At 42.8% G+C, this 19,556-nt stretch overlaps 2 protein-coding genes across 3 annotated transcripts in view; one reads left to right on the forward strand and one right to left on the reverse strand.

Annotated features, from left to right (window-relative positions):
- Nucleotides 1-14,849, reverse strand: part of LOC6048455 (glutamate receptor ionotropic, NMDA 2B) — a 41,290-nt gene extending 26,441 nt beyond the window's left edge. Inside the window, exons 1-2 of one of the 2 annotated variants that reach the window (XM_038255213.1) lie at nucleotides 14,772-14,849; nucleotides 13,412-14,240 (exon numbers count right to left, since the gene is read on the reverse strand). In XM_038255213.1, coding sequence (XP_038111141.1) covers nucleotides 13,412-13,874 — 463 coding nt within the window. In that variant the 5' untranslated portion in view covers nucleotides 13,875-14,240; nucleotides 14,772-14,849. Of the gene's footprint in view, nucleotides 1-13,411 lie in introns of both variants that reach the window. The other variant, XM_038255209.1, reaches the window with a different exon arrangement.
- LOC119767195 lies at nucleotides 8,285-9,371 on the forward strand. The gene is made up of 2 exons (XM_038255222.1): nucleotides 8,285-8,340; nucleotides 8,409-9,371. The coding sequence occupies exon 2, from the start codon at nucleotides 8,503-8,505 to the stop codon at nucleotides 8,998-9,000; it is 498 nt and encodes a 165-aa protein (XP_038111150.1). The 5' UTR covers nucleotides 8,285-8,340; nucleotides 8,409-8,502; the 3' UTR covers nucleotides 9,001-9,371.
- Nucleotides 14,850-19,556: the final 4,707 nt, after the last annotated feature.

Raw genomic sequence — 19,556 nt, forward strand, 5'->3', positions numbered from 1 at the left:
AAATGTGATTAATCTGTTAATTAATTGTTGGTTTGAAAGTAAAAACGGTAAATTATGCAAATTATTAATCTAAATCGCTCCCAAAAGCCCATTGATTAAAAACTTTAATTTATCCATCGCTGATGTAACATTACTAGTGTGGGTAGTGGTGCTGCTTGAAACATAACTTAACCATCGATAGCGGAACAGGGCGGTTGGTGGTGGTGTTGTTGCAAGAGATTTCTCAGATTTGATTGAGTGAGTTCTAAGGAGAGCTCTCTAATATACTTTATGACTGAGTGTATCTATTCAAGAAGTTGTAAGTAATAAATCGAATAATACATACGCCGTTTTGAAAAAATTGCTTAGAAACTTTGAGGGTGGAGGGTAAAGATCCATTTAAATTATTTGGAGGGTGGGAAGTTGGAGAATAACTAAACCGCGCTTCATGCTCCTTGCCCATTTCAAGATACCTTCCTTCAATTCGATCGGTTTTTCTGAAAGCTAGAGACCTGAACTACACTTCCTATTCATTGGAATGTTGAGTTTCATGAGCCAACATAGCAAGATTGGAGCATGAAGGTGAATTATATGAAAAATCATATTTTAGGGGAATTGGGTCTATAGGGCCCATTTCAAGATACCTTCCCTCAATTCGATCGATTTTTCTGAAAGCTAGAGACCTGAACTACACTTCCTATTCATTGGAATGTTGAGTTTCATGAGCCAACATAGCAAGATTGGAGCATGAAGGTGAATTATATGAAAAATCATATTTTAGGGGAATTGGGTCTATAGGGCCCATTTCAAGATACCTTCCCTTAATTCGATCGCTTTTTCTGATAGCTAGAGTCCTCACTCTGTAGACTTCTGTCCTTTTAAAACAATGTACCGTTATCAGGGTGACATTTGGTCTGGGTTTCAATGTTACCCCTGATGACAGAAGCCCAGTATGTCCATGTGGTTTATGGATGTGGATAAAATTGCCTTGCTCAGGGTTTCACGATTTCATGTTGTTTCGTTAATATTTGATTTTTGTTAACCGGGTTGACAATCCTGAAATAATCCGAACTGTTAAAAATCCACCAAAGCATCTACCACATTGATTACACAAAAAACTGTGGTATAGAAAAGAATCCACCGCGGTTAACCACAATCAAATTAACGATACAACTACGATGTTCCAATATTATTCATTACAGGTCGCTTAGAACAAAACTTCGCATTGAATCTAATTGCATTAAAACCTATTAAAATTATTCTTTCTGTAGCTCACGTAGAGGAAACTACGTGCGCATGTACACGAAAAAGATTGAGGTTAAATTTTGTACCGATTAGCAAATTAAATACTGTGCTAATGTGGGTGAGAGTTGTGGACTTTTCTGGCTGGGCTGGAAGAATAGGAAAAATGGAGCTAAATTCACATTTTTAGTTCCATATGTTCTCACAGATGGCGCTGTTCATGGTTTGTGTCTTGGGAAAACAAGATGAAATATTTCGCCATTAGTTCTCTCATTGGCCGCTAGAGGGCGCTGGGGTGAAAAATGGAGCTGGCGAAAAATGGAGCTAGATTCACGCAAGTCGCGGGATATTCGTGACCAGCAGCTTCGTTTGCGACTCCGATTCTGGTTCGTAGCCACCACTCTGTTCCGGATCAAGCCAGTCTTCTGTGCTTTGCTAACAGGATGCAAATTTTCTTACGCACTAGTTGAATCTCGATGTCCCTTGGAGAAATCGAATCTGCACTCACGACGAAAAAAAATATTGACGCACTGAGAACAAATCAAAACAAAAACACACTAGTTGAACGCTGCAAAAGAATCAAGCAGAATCTACACGCTAACCAGAAATCCTTTGCTACGATTTTGAATTAGCTTTCTAATTTTTTTTCAGAAGAATATTTTTTTTTAAATTTATTTTTGCTTTACTCTGACTCATAAATTCAAAGATTCCATTTTTTCAATTAAAATTACAAAAGTTCATTTAACTTAAATTGCAAATTTGGTTATCTGTACCAAACGTGTAATATTCGCTCGACCCACCGCACAGTGGCCGGTTAGAGAACCATATTATCCAAGACATGAACCGAACTTGTGCGATACACGTTTCTGGAAGAATACCGAATAAGTAAAGAGTTTAAATTAAGTTTAGTGACCAATTTTTCCACAACGTGTCCCATTTCTTGTTAAATCTCCTGCAACGTGCCAAATTTGTTTGTTTTCGTTTTTTAAGTTGCCTTCAGTTTCGATTGTAGTTTTTAGTTCCTGCCGATTTTTCTTTTATAAGAATCTAAGAATTTCCAAAAAAATAAGAATTTTTAGTGATTAAAAAGAAATTACAAGCTGGGCGTGCAAATTTGAGTATGTTCGCCTCGTTCCTCTTCAACATAAGTTCTATCTTTGGTAAGTTCTTGGAACATTTCTATACTTCTGCAACTCTGACCAAAACAAAACCCACCGCATGTGCAGGCCTTTCTACAACTCCACGGCAGTTCCGTCATCGGAAAATCACCCTCGGCCCTCGGTTACCTGTTTGGAGGGTCCCGTGGCATAATCGATACGGGTTGGCGGGGACACCACCAAAGAGAAAAAATACCCCAACTAAACATGCTGCACAAAGACTAGCTTTGGTCAAGCCCCTACTAGCTGCTTCTCCAACACTGTAACCAGGTTATGGTCCACGAGAAGCTCAACAAGGACTCGTGTTCGATCTTGCCGGAAACATGCACCAAGACTGCTAAGACCTGAGAAAGTCCAAATATGACGGCGAAACTGAATACCAGTTATCCGGCGCCCCAACGTCAACAACCAACGCAAAAAGGTAAAAAAAAACCTCTCGCCTCGGAAACCATTTCCACCTGCAAAAGCTGAATCATATTAGTGTTTCCAGCACATACATTTGGACGTTTTTCGATCGGCAAGGAGTAAACACCCGTTGTAAACAACTTACTTTAGCTACTAAATCAGGATCAGCATCTAACGGGCAACATCCCGGATCCCGGCGCTAAGTCACAAGCAAGTGCATTTCAGCTTCCAGAATCTATTTTGAAATAGAATGGTGAAAATTCCAAATTATTTTATCCGGCCTCATTTTTAAACTTACATTTTGAAATAAGCTGAACCAGAATCAATTCCTCAAGACTTCTGGTCGTGTGCTGCAACATCCAAATCAAATTTTTACTTACTTAATAATTTTAACCACCGATTTTCTCCCGTTCTCCGTTTCTTGTTTCCACCACTTGCAATCGGGAATGGGATCGGGTTTCTGAACACCGACCAGAAGTGTCCCCACCATCGATACAGATTGCCAATGTTACCATGAAAGTGGTCCGCCGGAAAGAAACTTACATTTCCGAGCAACTGAACTAACCCACGGCAGCTCATAATTGTTTTGATTATGCTAGCTGTCAATCACAAAAGCAAGCAAAACAATTGAGATTTTATATTATTTTAGCATTTACATGAAACGTTTTTAGATGTTTTTCACAGTTTACATGTTTTTCATCCATTCAAATTTGTGGGTTTTCGTAAAAAAACAATTCATTTACACGAGATTTACCGATTACGTACAATCTAATTTTACATGATGGGTGTTTAAATGGCATTCAACCATTTACATCGGATTTCAAATTTACATGAAGCGAGTTTACGTCTAAAACAAAGTTTCCGTGTCGGGTAATTTTAAACTTTTTTTTCTGTGTAGGTGAAGATGCAAGAAGTATCGCGCGCCTCCTTTTAAATATATAAAAAAATAAAAAATTCAAATAAATCCAAAATTCCGAGGTAAAATATTTTCCAGGTCACGGATATTTTTTTATCTTTAAATCCTGTCCTATCCTGAAATCTCGAGATTCGATTAGAGACGTCTTAAAAATTTCAATGGAGCTTTAAAAAATGGTTTCGTTTAAAATTGTTATTTAAAAATACAAGGTGACTATGATAGTCACTGTGCTTCTAATAAATGTCAACTTAAAAGTGAGCAAATTGAATTTATATGTTAAATCAATCATTAAGGCTAGCTTTCTTTTAATGATCATTAAAAAATAACAATTAATTATTTTAGCTTTTAATCAATTTAATGAAAATTTGAGGTTAAGTAAATAAATCCAAATTTACTTACCAAACTGTTCTTCTGAAAATGCCTCCAAAACTGGCGTTTTTTTATTTCTGTTTCGATAACGTCTAAAACTTGTAAAACTAGAAACTTTTTTCCGGGGTTTTCCACTTAAACAGTTTTCAAATAACCCTATTTATCAATGTTTTCGAAATAATAGTAAACTAACTTTTGAAATATTTAAAAATATGTGGAGTCGGAGTCGGAGTCGGAGTCGGAGCAAACAATTTTTTGAAAGCTGGAGTCGGAGTCGGAGTCAGCTAGAGTTGGTGGGCCGGAGTTGGAGTCGGAGTCGGAGTCGGTTGGATCTGAAAGCCGGAGCCGGAGTCGGAGTTGGAGTCGGCTATTCCCAGAAAGCCCGAGTCGGAGTCGCTTGAAATATGACCCGACTCCACAGCCCTGATTAAAATATACATTTCCATCTAGTAACAAAAAAAAATATGAAGACATTTGGATGTACCATTGCCGAGATAGCTATTTTAAGTTAGCAGTTTCAAAAAACGGGTGCCACCATATCTGAACACTGCTTTGACCAATTCGGCTCAAAATGTTGGTGAAGACTCTTTAAACTGGCTGATTTTCAAAATGTCAATTTAAAAAAAATTATTAAAAATACATAAAAAATCGTCAGTTTTTGATTTTTGTATATATTTTTTTAAATCGTGATTTGAAAATCGGGCATCGTCATGCACACAGGAAATGTCTTAGGAGTCTTCACCCCAAATTTCAGCCAATTTGGTCCATCCCATCTCGAGATATCGTGGCACCCGTAAATCAACACGGTGTTTTGAGAAAAACGTTCACAAAGTTACTTAATTCCTAAGCAAAAAATTAAATCCAGGCACATTCTACATTCAGGCTTATTCTTGCAAATGGCAATAGACTAAGAGATGGCGTTAGTGTATCACCCGTCATATTTTTACACACGATTTTCAAATTAATTTGTTCTGGCTGCTACGACTGTTGACTGTGAATTTAGGAGCACAATTGACATTTTCGGGATATTTTTACATGCTTTACATGTTTTACGTTTCCGTGAAATCGAAAAAATAGAGAACTTCGAGAAAAAATTGAAGTTAAATTAAATGTTTCATACGGTCAAAAGCATATACAGAGAATATTAAGGAACGACAAAGCAGTTGCAATTTTTTAAAGACTTCAGACTTAATTCGATATCAATGAAAAGAAGGTCATTCGATTTAGTGCCTCGCGGTTACTTGGGTTGTCACCGAACCTTGCAATTAAATCTTGACGAATACAGTTCAGACTCTACTGTCCGAAGTCGAAATTATCCGATGTTGCAATAATCCGAAGGTTGATAAAAAAACGGATAGTCGCATCATTTTATTTCCTTATTTCTTAACTTCGCCGTAAAATTTCAGTGGTTTATTGCCTGCTTTTTTACAAAATTAGTATTTTATTTTTTTATAACCCCAAGACGACGACGACATGAATCCGGCAAAAATCCGATCATCCAGTCCAAAGATAATCAAGTGACAATTCGTCGCACGTCGATTTCGGGACAAATTGAGTTAATAACGCCATTTTGTGCAGCTCTCAACCTTTGGATTTATACAGATCTTCAACATTCTATTGCAATCCTGAGATATTCAACAAAAACCGGAAAACTCCGTGCATTGTTGTCACTCTTCATATGAAAGAAGTTTCGATCGGATCGTGCTATCTTGACACACCCTGTAAATTGCTGCAAGGGAATCAAGCGGTAGCATACATGTAAATCGACAAAAAAGTCAAAAAAAAGTCTGTTAGGCCATTGCAAATATTTTTCAAAGTTTTCATATTTTCAAAACTAATTATTGGAAAGCAACTGTACGCCTGTAAAATGCATTTTTAAACACTTTTTTCATCCAAATGTTGAAACCTAGGCTTGTAATTTCAATTTTTATATTGTTTTTATTTATAAATTTTCTGTAATATGAAATGAACGCGTTTGACACAAGCATTAGCTCGACTACCGTAAACATTTGTAATTATAACTCGAGACTCCAACCAAGTTCAATCCAAACTTCGGGACAATGCACAGAAAGGTCAACCAAACAAAACGTGTTTGCTATTGTTTACATTGCGTGCTCTAGTTTTTGTTTATTGAAGGTCAAACATTAAAACTCGCAATCTCGGAACGTCAAAAAACGTCGAATTGGGTACTAAAGCCCTATGTCAATTTTTATGTACAACGGTATAAAACACGATTAAAAACCATTTCTGATCACTTTTTTTCATTTTAATGCAAAATTTTTTTTTGACAAGACAACATTTTTTCGATGGATCAACTATGGTCCCCTTGGAACGAGCTGTCAAGTAGGAACTTTTCTGTCAAGAAGGACCGCGAGGTTAATTTTTCAAAATTGATTTAAAAATCCATTTTAAACTCTTTGTGGTGGTACAAAGGTTCATTGTACTCAGAAAAATAAGCTTTATCGCTGTAAACAATAATATCAGCAATCTAAGCTTCATTTTAGGACCCAATTCTCGATTCACATCCAGTGTTGCCAGGTTGCCCGATAAATCTGGGTATGCAGATTTTTCAAATAACTGCCAGAATAATGACAGATTATGACAGATTATGACAGATTTCGAATTTTTTGCTAATTTCGAACTTTTTTGATTAAAATGAACGAGAATGGCTAAAATTGAATTCCAACAATTTTGAGCCAACCAATTTGGATTGCTGTTCAAAATGTCGTTAAATGGACATACTTACAGATCCTAACCAGTGTCAGTGTTGCCAAGTTCAAAACATACGTTGCCAGGCCGATTTAGCAAACTTAGACCAGTCTCCAGTCTATTTAGGGTCTCTAGACATACTCACATAAAATGGTACAAAATAGTTTTAAAAACGTTTCGTGCTATTTTGAATTCAATGTTGGTAGATCTAAAAATTACGCTGTCCGCTTTGTAAGCGGATGATTCTGGGTTCGATTCCCATCTGCTGCAACCTTCCATCGGATGAGGAAGTAAAATGTCGGTCCCGGCCTTGGTTGTTAGGCCGTTAAGTCATTCCAGGTGTAGGAGTCGTCTCCATGCCATAAATACAAACAACACACCAAACCAAGCCTGTTCCGGTGGAATCGCTGGCGGCGGTTGGACTCGCAATCCAAAGGTCGTCAGTTCAAACACTGGGGTGGAAGGTTCCTTGGAGTAGAAAGAGGTTTGGGTGCTCTCCCCATTCAAGCCTTCGGACTCCTAGGTTCGAGCAGAAACTTGCAATAGAGACCACAAAAGACCCGGGGGTCGTTAATGTGGATGGTTTGAAGATCTAAAAATAGTACCATAATTGAACTTATTTCGAGTCAAATTAATACAACCACAAATCAATCAGCGTAATTGTGACAAGCGTTTTTGACATAGGACTATGTCTCTACTTACTATATTGGGGGGTCAGTTCAGAAATTCGATCCAAAGCGTCACTTTTAAGCGTTAAAAAAGGGGACATTTTGAACGCTTATATCTTTTTTCCCTGTGAATCAATCCAGATGGTTGGACCACCAATCGAAAGAGGAAGACTTCAGCTATTGTTTAACTACATAGATAGTCTGACTAAACATAGTTAAAGCACTTAAAACATGCAATCAAAATGAGTAATTTTTCAGTACAAATCGGACAGATGACCAATCAGAGCGAGCGTATGCATTCGAGACCGCGCCCCTTTTGTGCCGTTCTCCGGCTGTGCCGCTATTTAAGCAGAAAATTTCGCAAAAGCAAGTCACATTGGAACGAGCACTCGAACTGTGCACGTCGAGCCGACGCGGAGCAGCAGCAGCAGCGGCCAATAGAAGAAGAGGACCAGCAATCAGAAGGAAGAACCACCGGTAGCAGAAGGAGGAAATTCGAGCGAAACGGACGGCGTGGAAGTCGCTATGACCCAATCAAATCGTTTTCCGCATGACGGGTTCATTCCGCTTCGAATTCCGCTTCGAAAATTGCTTCGAAATTTTCTAAGCGGAATCTCCGGTTGGACTCCGTTTCGATTCCGTTTAACCGTTTTTGCACTAGGGCGACACCTGGCGGTGTACAGCGGAGCCTCGATGACATTTCGCCGCGTTTCGTCGAATCGGTTTTGTTGTTGTCTGTTTAACCAAACGTCATGATTTTGCTTAATGAAAATGGATTGTGACATGTTAGATCCTGTTTAATTTTTTTTCGTTCTTGCGTCCACGTGCAATCGCGGTAGGCCTTTTTGATTGAAATTTGCGTGGAAAGTCGTAAATTTTGTGAACAGCTAGACAGGTAGGAGAAAAAAATGTTCCACTTTTTTCGTTATTGAATAAATAACACTTTTTTTTGTCTTCCGACAGAGACGGAAGCTGAGAGGCTGTTCAGGCCGGAAGCTTTGAAAAACTGCGGCACCATCGGCCAAGAGCAAAACGACGAAGAATTTGAACCCCGTGGATGCTCTGGTCCCACTTGCAAGGGACCGAAGGTAAAGGAGCGCAAACCTACCGCAGTCGGATCCGGAAGTGGGGACACGGGTCAAATGTCAACGTGCACGTGCGACAGCAGCCGTGGAATGTCCTTGAGGAACCAGTACCGACGGAAGGAGGATCAAGCTATTCCACCGCCATCAAGCCCTCTCCGTTGTCGTCCAGATTGAGACAGATGGCGTTCACGTCGACGTCGATGGCCTGTGTGACGGAGGGTGAAAGCGACGGGGATAACGATACGCCGAAGCATCATGCTGTAAAGTACGATCCTCAGGATCGTCCTCGCACCGCTGCAGTGGCCATAAGCAGGAATCGTCCGGCATCATTCGCGTCCGCAGCAGACATGAGCATGATGGAAAGTAGCGGCAGCAAGTCGGAAGCAATCGAAGTAGACGCCCCGCCTCACGCTCACGCCAAGAACACGCCAACCTGCGTTGCGGGAGGAAATTCGTCATCTTCGTCGTAGAAAGCAGCGGTCTACCTCTACCCAGCTACACGTTTTGGGAAATTCACCGGGAGTTTTGCTGCCCCCGCAGGACGCCACCCAGGGCGGTCGGCCGTGTTTGTGACGCAGGCGCCGTACCAGACGTACAACCGGGTGGTGCTACCGCCGGTCCACAAGGTTTCCAGCAGGCAGATTCCAACATCCAGTTTGTTTCGCTAAATCCGGCCCAGGTTGCCAACAAGCCGCTTCGATCTGGTCAAGCTGATGGAGCTGCAGGGCGATGGCAGTGGTAAGAGATCCGAAGGATTGACCGGGGCCATCAAGAATCACGACGTTTTGGATTGCCACGGGGAATACAAACTGTCAGTGCTTTGTTTATTTTAAATGGCTAATAAAAATTTGAGGACTGGGGTCTGGGTTCGGGTGGGTCGTTTATTTAACAAGGAATTTAAATAAAATTTATGAAAAAATCATTGAATCGTGCAAAAAACATTAATCAACCTCTCTGGTTGAATTCCAATTAACTTTGGATTCAACCGAAACAAAAAAAGAAAACCAACAAGTAAAAACAAGAAGAAGAAGAAGAAGCTGTCAAAACCAACCAGTCAATTCCGCTTCGATTCCGTTTCAACTCCACTTGAACCGATTTGCGGCGAAAACTCAAACGGAACCGGTTGTTGCGTTTGAAACGGAATGCGGTTTAGAATCTAAAACGAACACTGTTTAGAATTCGAATCGAACTTTTTTCGCTCAAGCGGAATTCTAAACGGAATTCAAACGGAACGCTCTGAGTGGGGATGTGGCGGTTCTCATGAAAAATGGCCAATTCGACAGTGGTGAAAAAAAAGCTGGAGTGGCCGGTGCCCTCAAAGAAGGTTCCCCCGGGGCCTAGGGGGACATTTACAGAAACATACGAGTTGTGGCAATATGGGTATCAAAATTCATGGTTTTTGATACTGAACATAATAATGGCCATTTTGGCAGTAGTGGCCAAAACCGGAAGTGGCCGGTGCCCTCAAAGAAGGTTCCCCCGGGGCCTGGGGGACATTTACAGAAACATACGAGTTGTGGCAATATGGGTATCAAAATTCATGGTTTTTGATACTGAACATAATAATGGCCATTTTGACAGTAGTGGCCAAAACCGGAAGTGGCCGGTGCCCTCAAAGAAGGTTCCTCCGGGGCCTGGGGGACATTTACAAAAACATACGAGTTGTGGCAATATGGGTATCAAAATTCATGGTTTTTGATACTGAACATAATAATGGCCATTTCGACAGTAGTGGCCACAACCTGGAGTGGCCGGTGCCCTCAAAGAAGTTTCCCCCGGGGCCTGGGGGACATTTACAGAAACATACGAGTTGTGGCAATATGGGTATCAAAATTCATGGTTTTTGATACTGAACATAATAATGGCCATTTTGACAGTAGTGGCCAAAACCGGAAGTGGCCGGTGCCCTCAAAGAAGGTTCCCCCGGGGCCTAGGGGGACATTTACAGAAACATACGAGTTGTGGCAATATGGGTATCAAAATTCATGGTTTTTGATACTGAACATAATAATGGCCATTTTGACAGTAGTGGCCAAAACCGGAAGTGGCCGGTGCCCTCAAAGAAGGTTCCCCCGGGGCCTGGGGGGACATTTACAGAAACATACGAGTTGTGGCAATATGGGTATCAAAATTCATGGTTTTTGATACTGAACATAAAAAAATCAAATTATTCGCTCTACAGCATTGCCTTGGCGTTCTCGATTGCGAGATTCCTACTCGAAACTAGGTGTTCGAAGGCTTGATTGTTGAGGCAATTGCAAACCTCTTTTTACACCTTAGCTTCCATCCACCCCGGGATTCGAACTGACGACCTTTGGATTGTTAGTCCAACTGCCTACCAGCGACTCCACCGAGGCAGGACCCAGGGAGACGACTCCTACACCTGGACTGAGCTAACGACCTAACCTTTTTAGGTTAGTCCGGGACCAACATTTACTTCCCTTCCGACGGAAGGCGTGATCAGACAAATCGAGCCAAACATTTCATTAGGGCACAAAACCAAAATGTAAACATTCGGGATTATTCCACTATTCCATTCATTAGTACACTCCCTACATGCCCTCCAAGAATCAGATTGATAGCAAACTATTTACCATTGAAAAAATCAAAAACACAAAAGGGCACATAACAATTTTCACTCCAAACCAAAAAAAAGTTAATATGTGCCCTTTTGTTTTTCGTTAATTTTTAGTAGTTGTGGAACTTTTTGTGTTATAAAATGAACTTTTCATACATTCTTAACACTAATTCACTTCAAAACAAAGTATGGTTTACTTTTCATCAAGCATTTCTGCAGAAAAAAACTTCGTCAAAAAACAATATTTAAAACGGTCCCGTGGCTGCTGTTCAGTACACTTTTGAAGAATTTTTATGTTAAAAAGTTAATATGTGCCCTTTTGTTTTTCGTTAATTTTTAGTAGTTGTGGAACTTTTTGTGTTATAAAATGAACTTTTCATACATTCTTAACACTAATTCACTTCAAAACAAAGTATGGTTTACTTTTCATCAAGCATTTCTGCAGAAAAAAACTTCGTCAAAAAACAATATTTAAAACGGTCCCGTGGCTGCTGTTCAGTACACTTTTGAAGAATTTTTATGTTTCACATAACTTACCTACACTATTCAATCACAAAACTTCAAAATTTTTATTGAATTCCTCGTTATTTCTAACTAAACAAAAGGGCCCGTAAACATCATTCAAAGCAACAATCTGGTGACAGCGCTTTAGTGCCCTTTTAATTCTCTTCGAAATTGCATTTAGAAAGGGCCCATTATGAACAGCAGTTGGAAGGCTAAAAGGGCCTAATAACGTTTTTTTTTAAAAAATTATGATTTTTATTGCGAAAATCAACAAAAATTGAGAAGCATTAAAGCAGAGTTCAGGATAATGATGTAATTTATCGAATCGTCAGTTAAAATGCCATCAGTCAAGCTTCTTTTTTAAATAGGAATTGAAACAAGTTGTCCACTTTTTGCAAGCGATTTTCTCGAATGGCGGTTTTTGGTTTTGTGCCCTAATGAAATGTTTGGCTCGAAATCTCGTCTCGAAAAATGCCACCGGGACCGTCTGGGATCGAACCCAGGCCGACTGGGTGAGAGGCAATCACGCTTACCCCTACACCACGGTCCCGGCTGATACTGAACATAATAATGGACATTTTGACAGTAGTGGCCAAAACCGGAAGTGGCCGGTGCCCTCAAAGAAGGTTCCCCCGGGGCCTGGGGGACATTTACAGAAACATACGAGTTGTGGCAATATGGGTATCAAAATTCATGGTTTTTGATACTGAACATAATAATGGCCATTTCGACAGTAGTGGCCACAACCTGGAGTGGCCGGTGCCCTCAAAGTAGGTTCCTCCGGGGCCTGGGGGGACATTTACAGAAACATACGAGTTGTGGCAATATGGGTATCAAAATTCATGGTTTTTGATACTGAACATGAAAATTGACATTTCGACCGTAGTGGCCACAACCTGGAGTTGCCGGTGCCCTCATGGAAGGTTCACCTTGGGAGAACATTTATGACAATTTTGCCGACAAATCTATAAAACAAAATAAAATAATGTTATTTCAGATTTCACTAGCAATCCAATAACACATTCAAATTGTTTGGTCCTATGTCTTTCGGTTATGTCTCTGACATACCATCTTGAACTTTTTTTTTCAGAAATTCAAAATCCATTAGCACTTTTTCCCTCTGCCCTCACATGTTGCTGTAATTAGATTTCCACCCATAATCTATACTTATGTATTCATTATTGCTCCTCAATCTCACCCGCTCGCTCTGAAATGACTGAAATGACGCACTTTGTTACGGATATCCAGCAGGAAGGTACAGAGCCGAAGCCGAAGCCTTTCAGCTTTAAATTTCAATGTTTGATTTGGTTACCCCAAGCCAAGCACTATTCAAACAATTCCCGTTCTTCGGCGGTTTCTATTCAAAAGACTTGCACTAAGGTTGACGGATCGCGAGTTTTTTTTTTTGTTAACACATTTTTTAAGGTGGGATTCAGAACGATGACAGGTGGCATCGACAAACAACACACACACACACGCAAAGAAAAAAATAATGAAAAAGTTTAAGGCTGCCGAGGTTAAATTAGAGTAATTATGTTTTGTGACGGCGCGGTGCGAGAGTGTGTGTAACACGGGGAGGGGGTGCAAAAAGGAGTCATGTTCAGGGCGTGTTGTGTGGCGATGTTGTTGTTGTTGTTGTCGTCGTTCGTTTGTGTGCGGGCGCGCGCGATTGATAAGAGGGAGATGCTGTGGGATTTGAGGTTAGGTTGTGTGGGGTCGGGGGGTTCATAATGGTGGTTAATGAAGCATGTCAAACTGCAACCTTCAACCTTCGGGACGGGACGGGACGGAGGCCTTACCTGTGGGGCTCGGCGTCAGCGACATCATGTCAAAGTGTATGTTGGACGTTTGAAACTCGTGGTCCTTCAGGAACGTCAGCTTGGGTCCACGCCCCTTCTGCAGGCCCATCACGGCGGTATTGATCGACCGGAGGTAGTCCCGGCGGCCAAAGTTGGTGTGCGGCACCAGCAGGCCCACGTTCAGCTGGTTCCGGGTGTTGGTGGCGGCGGTCCGCGAGCTCGAGCTGGACGACCCGCGGCCGCCTTCACTGCCATTGCTATTGCTGTTGCTGCTGCTGCCCCCTATGCTGATGCCACTGCCTCGATTCGGGGTCGCCTTGTAGCTCTTTGGTTCGACGCCCGGAGGTAGGCAACCGCACAGCAGCCCCAGCACCAGCACGGAAGCGAGCAATAAATTCATTTTCCCTGCTAATTTGATTCCAATTTTCATCGATACTCGACACAACGGCACCTGTTTTTGCATCCGACACCAGCATCCGCCAGCCAGCGCCAGCCCAGGCAGGCAAAAAACGGAAATATCAGAAATGGGCGTATTTCCTTTTTCACTTATAAATTCATCGTCGCGCTGCGCCCTCTCTCTTGGCTGCCGAGGGCGCCACCTTCCTGCTGCTGCTGCTGCTCCCTCTAGAAGCCGTTTTTCACAACCATTTTGCACAGAGGCCACATCCCAGCCCCGAAAGTACACACTCACTTCCCGATACGGATCGCTCCGGGCGCGACGGAACCGAAAATCTTCCACCGTCGACTTTGTGCGCTCCGCTTTTTGCAGAACTCTGGGCGCAACACACAAAAACGAAACGAAACGTCCTTCTTTTGTGTGTGTCGCCCTCTGGTGCGACGACGACGAGAAAAAGAAGAAAGTTGAAAGGCGAAAATTTCTCCTCGTTTGCCCTTGCACCCCCTGCCCACCTCTCACGCTGTCACACAGCTTCTTCTTCTTCTTCTTCGCAGCCTCCTCCCTTTTGCTCTCTGTGTGATGTTCACACACACGTTCGCTCGCTCGACTTTGATTCCTCTAACTAGGCTGCTATAATGGCAGCGCCTTAAATGCTGCAACAGCAAAGCACATCACACGGGAGCGTCACATGTGTGTCTGTGTGTCCGTTCGCAATCTCTATCATTAGTCTGTGTGTGTGTGTGTGTGTTTTCTTGATATTGCTCTGCAGCGCAGCAAAAGTGGGTCCAGCCTCTCCCTTATCAGTTGTCAAAAATGTCGCCTTTTCCCGTCTCGAGGACACAAATCAAACGTCGTCGCCGTCTTGTTCGTTTTCGTTTCAATCCGTCCCGGAAACCTCGCGCTGCACCACCCACAATTCCGCGGCGGACAAGCCCCAACAGCTAAATTATGTAACACACGGACCCCGTCACGGAACGCAAACGCTACAGCAGCGCCATCGCGCGACACAACCAACACACTCGCAGCGCAGCATCCGACTGGCGGTGATTGCGCCTGAACGCATACTCCACGCCTGTCAGCTTCACCAAAGGAAATCTCGCTCTCACTCTCCTCATCTCGCGCTCACCAACACACTCTCGCGCGCGCGATGATATCAACAAACAATCATCGCACGCACGCACCCCAACACCAAAACAAACCGTCATTTGTTTTGATACGGTACGCTCTCAACTTGCTCTCACTTGGCACCACCACGTGATTTCGCGCGAGAGCGCGCGCGGAGAGCGAAAGGCGCACGTGGCGTACCTTTAGGCGCGCTCGGCGCTCGCAAGAATCTGACATTCAAAACAAATCGTAGTAAGCGACAGTGCGCCTGACAGCGCGAAACCAAAACAAAGACGCAGCTCTCGCACTTGGGATGCAACTCGCACGTCATGGTAAACAACCAAGTGGACTCTGCAATTTTGAGAGAGCATCTCCATCAGGAGACGGTAATCATCTCAGCAGTGTGGAGTGTGTGTGTGTGTGCAGTATGATAAGGAGTTGTGTGTGCCTTCGGGGTGTGCGGAAAAAAAGAAAAGCTGCTCTCAAGTAGGTCCTTCACGAGCCTATTACAACGGTTGGGGGGAGGAGAAGGCTGGACACAGAGTCGGATGATGTGTGGTGGGCGCTGCAGCATGTGTGCACATCGGAGATGGACAACGAGGGACACTCTTGACAGCCGGAAATTGAACGTCGGGAAAGACGCACAGCGTTGCGCCGAGCCTGCTGAGATAGTTTCAATGGAATCTTCGCCTGAAAGATATGAATCTTAAAGCGGTGATGACCGCTGTGATACTAAACATTGTGTTGTGGTGCGGTTTGATAGCTAACGGTTGACATTCAAACAAAACAAAGGATAAACAAACGAGTTAAGCGATATGCAATGTCCAAATCGGACAAATATTCAGAAATCTTCACGTAATGTTTCTCTTCAAATGAAGTTCTTAAATTTCGTAATGGAGCATTCTTGTCACGTCACACATTGTGAATTGTCGTACAAGTGCCAATACCGAAAAAATGCTCCCCAAAAAAGCACCGACGACTTCCAGAAGATCACTCTGCATAACGTTGTGACCTAAAGCAAGCCTTCGACTCAGTTAGCCATAAGATGGTCGAGAATCTGAAGGCTCTTGGGGCTGAGAATCTGAAGGCTCTTGGGGCTGATAATCACCAAGTCCCCGGTCGAGCAGGTCACCACGCTGAGACGACTCTTGGAGGAGGTTGGATTGTTAATTCATCCGGAGGAGTCCGAGTTGCTCAAAAGGGATCCTTACAGCACCAAAGCGGCTCCACGGAAGTCATTCAGCGTTGGAGGTATCCAGCTGGAATCGATACCTTCGTTTCGATACAACTTCCTGCTCAAGAATAAGATTACTTGGGACATCGGCCGGAGGGTTTACGACACTGTGGTGGTTAGACGGTGATTTTTGGAATGAACGCAATATCTTTGATAGAGCTTTGAGAGGAAAACGGTTCAGAAATGGTTCATCTTCTTCTAGCAGCAACTGGATCTTCCAAAACGCAAATGTCGTGTATCCTGCTTATGTTAAATTCCATAGTAAATTTTCAATAGGGCAAAAACTTGCATGTAGATTCGCGCTTAAAAGTTGCCATTAATTTGGAAACGGCTGTAGACATTTTGTTGGTCTGAGTCTGTTCGAACCGAAACCGATCAGAAAAATCAAAATATTGTGCTCCAACATGGTTAAAACTGCTGTCCCAATTCGCCCTATGTGTCCCGATTCACCCCAGATGACGGTACTTCGTCTTTACACTGTGCCGTTTTGTGGAATCGCCCCACAGTTGTTGCATCTGCTTTTGAGATAACATTTCTTGGCTCCGTGCGAGGGGAACGACAGTGATCCATTGCGGTTTCATTTCGTCGGATGTTTACTTCTTGTCATTTTCGATGAAACTCAAAAGATTTCATCGATTTAATCCATTTAATCGGATTTCATCAGATTGCATCAGGATTTCATCAGATTTCATCCAAATTTGCAGTGTTTAATCGACTTTTGATTGATTTCACTTTAGTGTGTTCGCAAAGTGACAGATTGAAATCAAAACAAAACAAACGTCAAGGCGAGAATCTTATGGTACGTTCGTTTGATGGCTAGTTCCACACTGAGTGCCGCACTCAGAGCTGTCAAAGTGTTTCTTTGAAGAAACTAGCGCTAGTTCCACACGAGTTTCGCCGCCATATTGGAACTGAAACTCTAGTGCCGCACTCGATATTTTTTCAGTTTCAGATTGAACCAAAACTGACACCGACGAGTGCGGCACTCAGTGCCGCACTGGCTGTTCAAACGAACGTACCATTAGTTTTCGGAGAAAACGTGTGAGTGGCACTTGTTTTCGTCCATTCACGCTGCTGGGCGATTTTAAAAATTTACTACGGGCGGAACAAGGCCATCCGAAAAGTGTTAGAGAAAAATGGTAAAATTGTAAATATTTCATAGAAAGAAAAAAAAAACAATTTAAAAGTTTTCCTTTTAAAGAAAAAAAATCACGAGGTGAACCAAGTTGGGTGGGCGAAGTAAGCAGCCAATTGAAGTAAAATGTTTTCTCCAAAGATGGCTCATAATCCGGCTGACCAGGGCAAACGGAAAATTTCCGTTTGCTTTTCCGTTGTCCGGACCGTATCTCACTGCTGGCGAGAAAGAATTCTGAACCTTCAGTTAATTACGTCCGGATGTTTTTCACTTGATCCGATTGTTCCGGACACCGCAATTCACTGTACTCTTCTCCTCTTGATGAGTTCTCTCGACAGTTTCCCCTTTTCCGATGTCTCGGTCATAGGTTGCCTATTTCCCACTCCGGGGTCAGCCTTCATACAACGGCCACTTTCGCTTCTCCGTGATCACCTGCATGTTGAGACCCTAAAACACCCTCGACTGCGCACCGTTCGGGATTTTTTTTTCGGGAGCCTGTTTCCTTGCATCAATATGTGCCCACACCGGAGCTAGCAGAAAATATAAACAAATTTTCGCAAGTGTCATTACAGACATTACGTTTGACAGGTTGCGGATCGATTTCATCGAGATTTTGGCTCGCTGAAGTCGGATCCAGGCTTGCCACACGTACAGATATTTTTGGCACAGACCAAACACTCAATCAAGTATAACTTTAAAGAAAAACATTTTTATCAAAAACTAAACAAGTAAAAAGATGCAAAAAATGTTTATCTTTTTAGTGCAGTTTACAAAAACTACTTAAGTGTATTTTAACTGTAAAAATAATTAGTTTGAGTGTTTGGTATGTGCCAAAAATAACTGTACATGTGGCAACGCTGGTCGGATCTGTTCGATTTCACACGCTGAGTCAGATTCAATCGAATTTTAAAAAATGCTGAAATTTAACCGAAATCCAGGATATTTCGCTGTGGCGTTCCCCTTGGCTCCGTGTCCCAGGCGGAGGCAATTCCTGCACTGGGTCACGTTGGGTTGCTTATTCCGGTAGGCCTCCCATTGGACAACGACTGGTACCATTTTCTTCATTGCACTCAGCTTCTTGAGGTTCGCCTTGGGAAAGAAGACAATGCAAGGGTTTTCACCCACGGTGGACTTTTCTCAAGTTTATGGTCCTCCTTGAGTAGATTTTTGATAATCTCCACATCCATTTCTGGGAGTCCTCGCAGAACGACCCGGTGGGATCGCAGTTGCAACCAGGACTCCTTGAGACACGACGTTCCGGACGCAGCACCATCGCTGCCGATCATTAACCTCCCAACCACCCACTGACCTCATGTCCACTTCCGTCGTGTTCTGCTCCGGATTCCGCCAACCGGTTCCAGCACAATTCAATCACACTCATCCTTCCGCGCCAATCGTTCACTCTCCACTGTCCACAGCGTAAACATAAAACACGCGCCTCTTTTCATGCGCTGTCAAAAACCAAATACACGCTTCAGTAAGGGATAGTCTGTTTCGGGTTATTATTACCCGGTCAATATATTTATATTGTTTACATTATTTTGAAGGACGAAAACCCTACAAGCAGCACTCGAACGGTGTTAAATTCCTCCACGGAAAAACACGTTATTCCGCTCCGGGTCAGCTTGTACTCCGGTTACACTTAGCACAGGGCCATTAAATCCAGCAATCTGTTACACTTGTTACCACCAGATGTGATTGCTTTTGTTTACCGGCAGATTTGCCGGGTTCTGGAACCGCCGGGGCGTCTCCTCCTCCGGCTGCACTGGCATTGCAGTTGTTTTTGTCGCCCGCTGGCGCGCTGAATTTGTTGCTGTTGAGCAGGGTCTTCTCAACTTTTTCTCCTTCGCTGACGATTCCAGTGACCTCGCTGGACTTTTTCCGCTTCCGAGTCCCGCGGACGGGACGAAAATTTTCCTCCACCTCCATCTGTCAAAAACTTCCAAGTAGCTTCACCAAGCTCGAGGAAAAAAACATGTCATCCTTCAAATCGTATCCGCCCGGACGGTATGCAACCACACATGCTTTCAGCTGTGCTAGAAAGACTTAATTGCAAGCTTCTGGGGGGGGATTCGAACTTTTCGCTTTGATCGTTTAGAGCTTTTGCCCCCAGTCACGACGCTCTGGCCAAATGCCGGAAGAATACGAGCAGAGTGAAAATATTTCAAATTTTTAATTTTGTCAGCTTTTTGGCTGATTCTTTGTAGATTTTCATACAGAATTTCAAGAAATTTCGATCAGAGTCCGAACAGAGCAGTAAGAAAAACACAGAAAA

The sequence above is a fragment of the Culex quinquefasciatus genome, chromosome 1, assembly GCF_015732765.1.
Source record: "Culex quinquefasciatus strain JHB chromosome 1, VPISU_Cqui_1.0_pri_paternal, whole genome shotgun sequence".
NCBI lineage: Eukaryota > Metazoa > Arthropoda > Insecta > Diptera > Culicidae > Culex > Culex quinquefasciatus.

What these genes read in the sequence shown, in the direction of transcription:
- LOC119767195 (XM_038255222.1), top strand. Translation starts at nt 8,503, where the DNA reads ATGCTCTGGTCCCACTTGCAAGGGACCGAAGGTAAAGGAGCGCAAACC.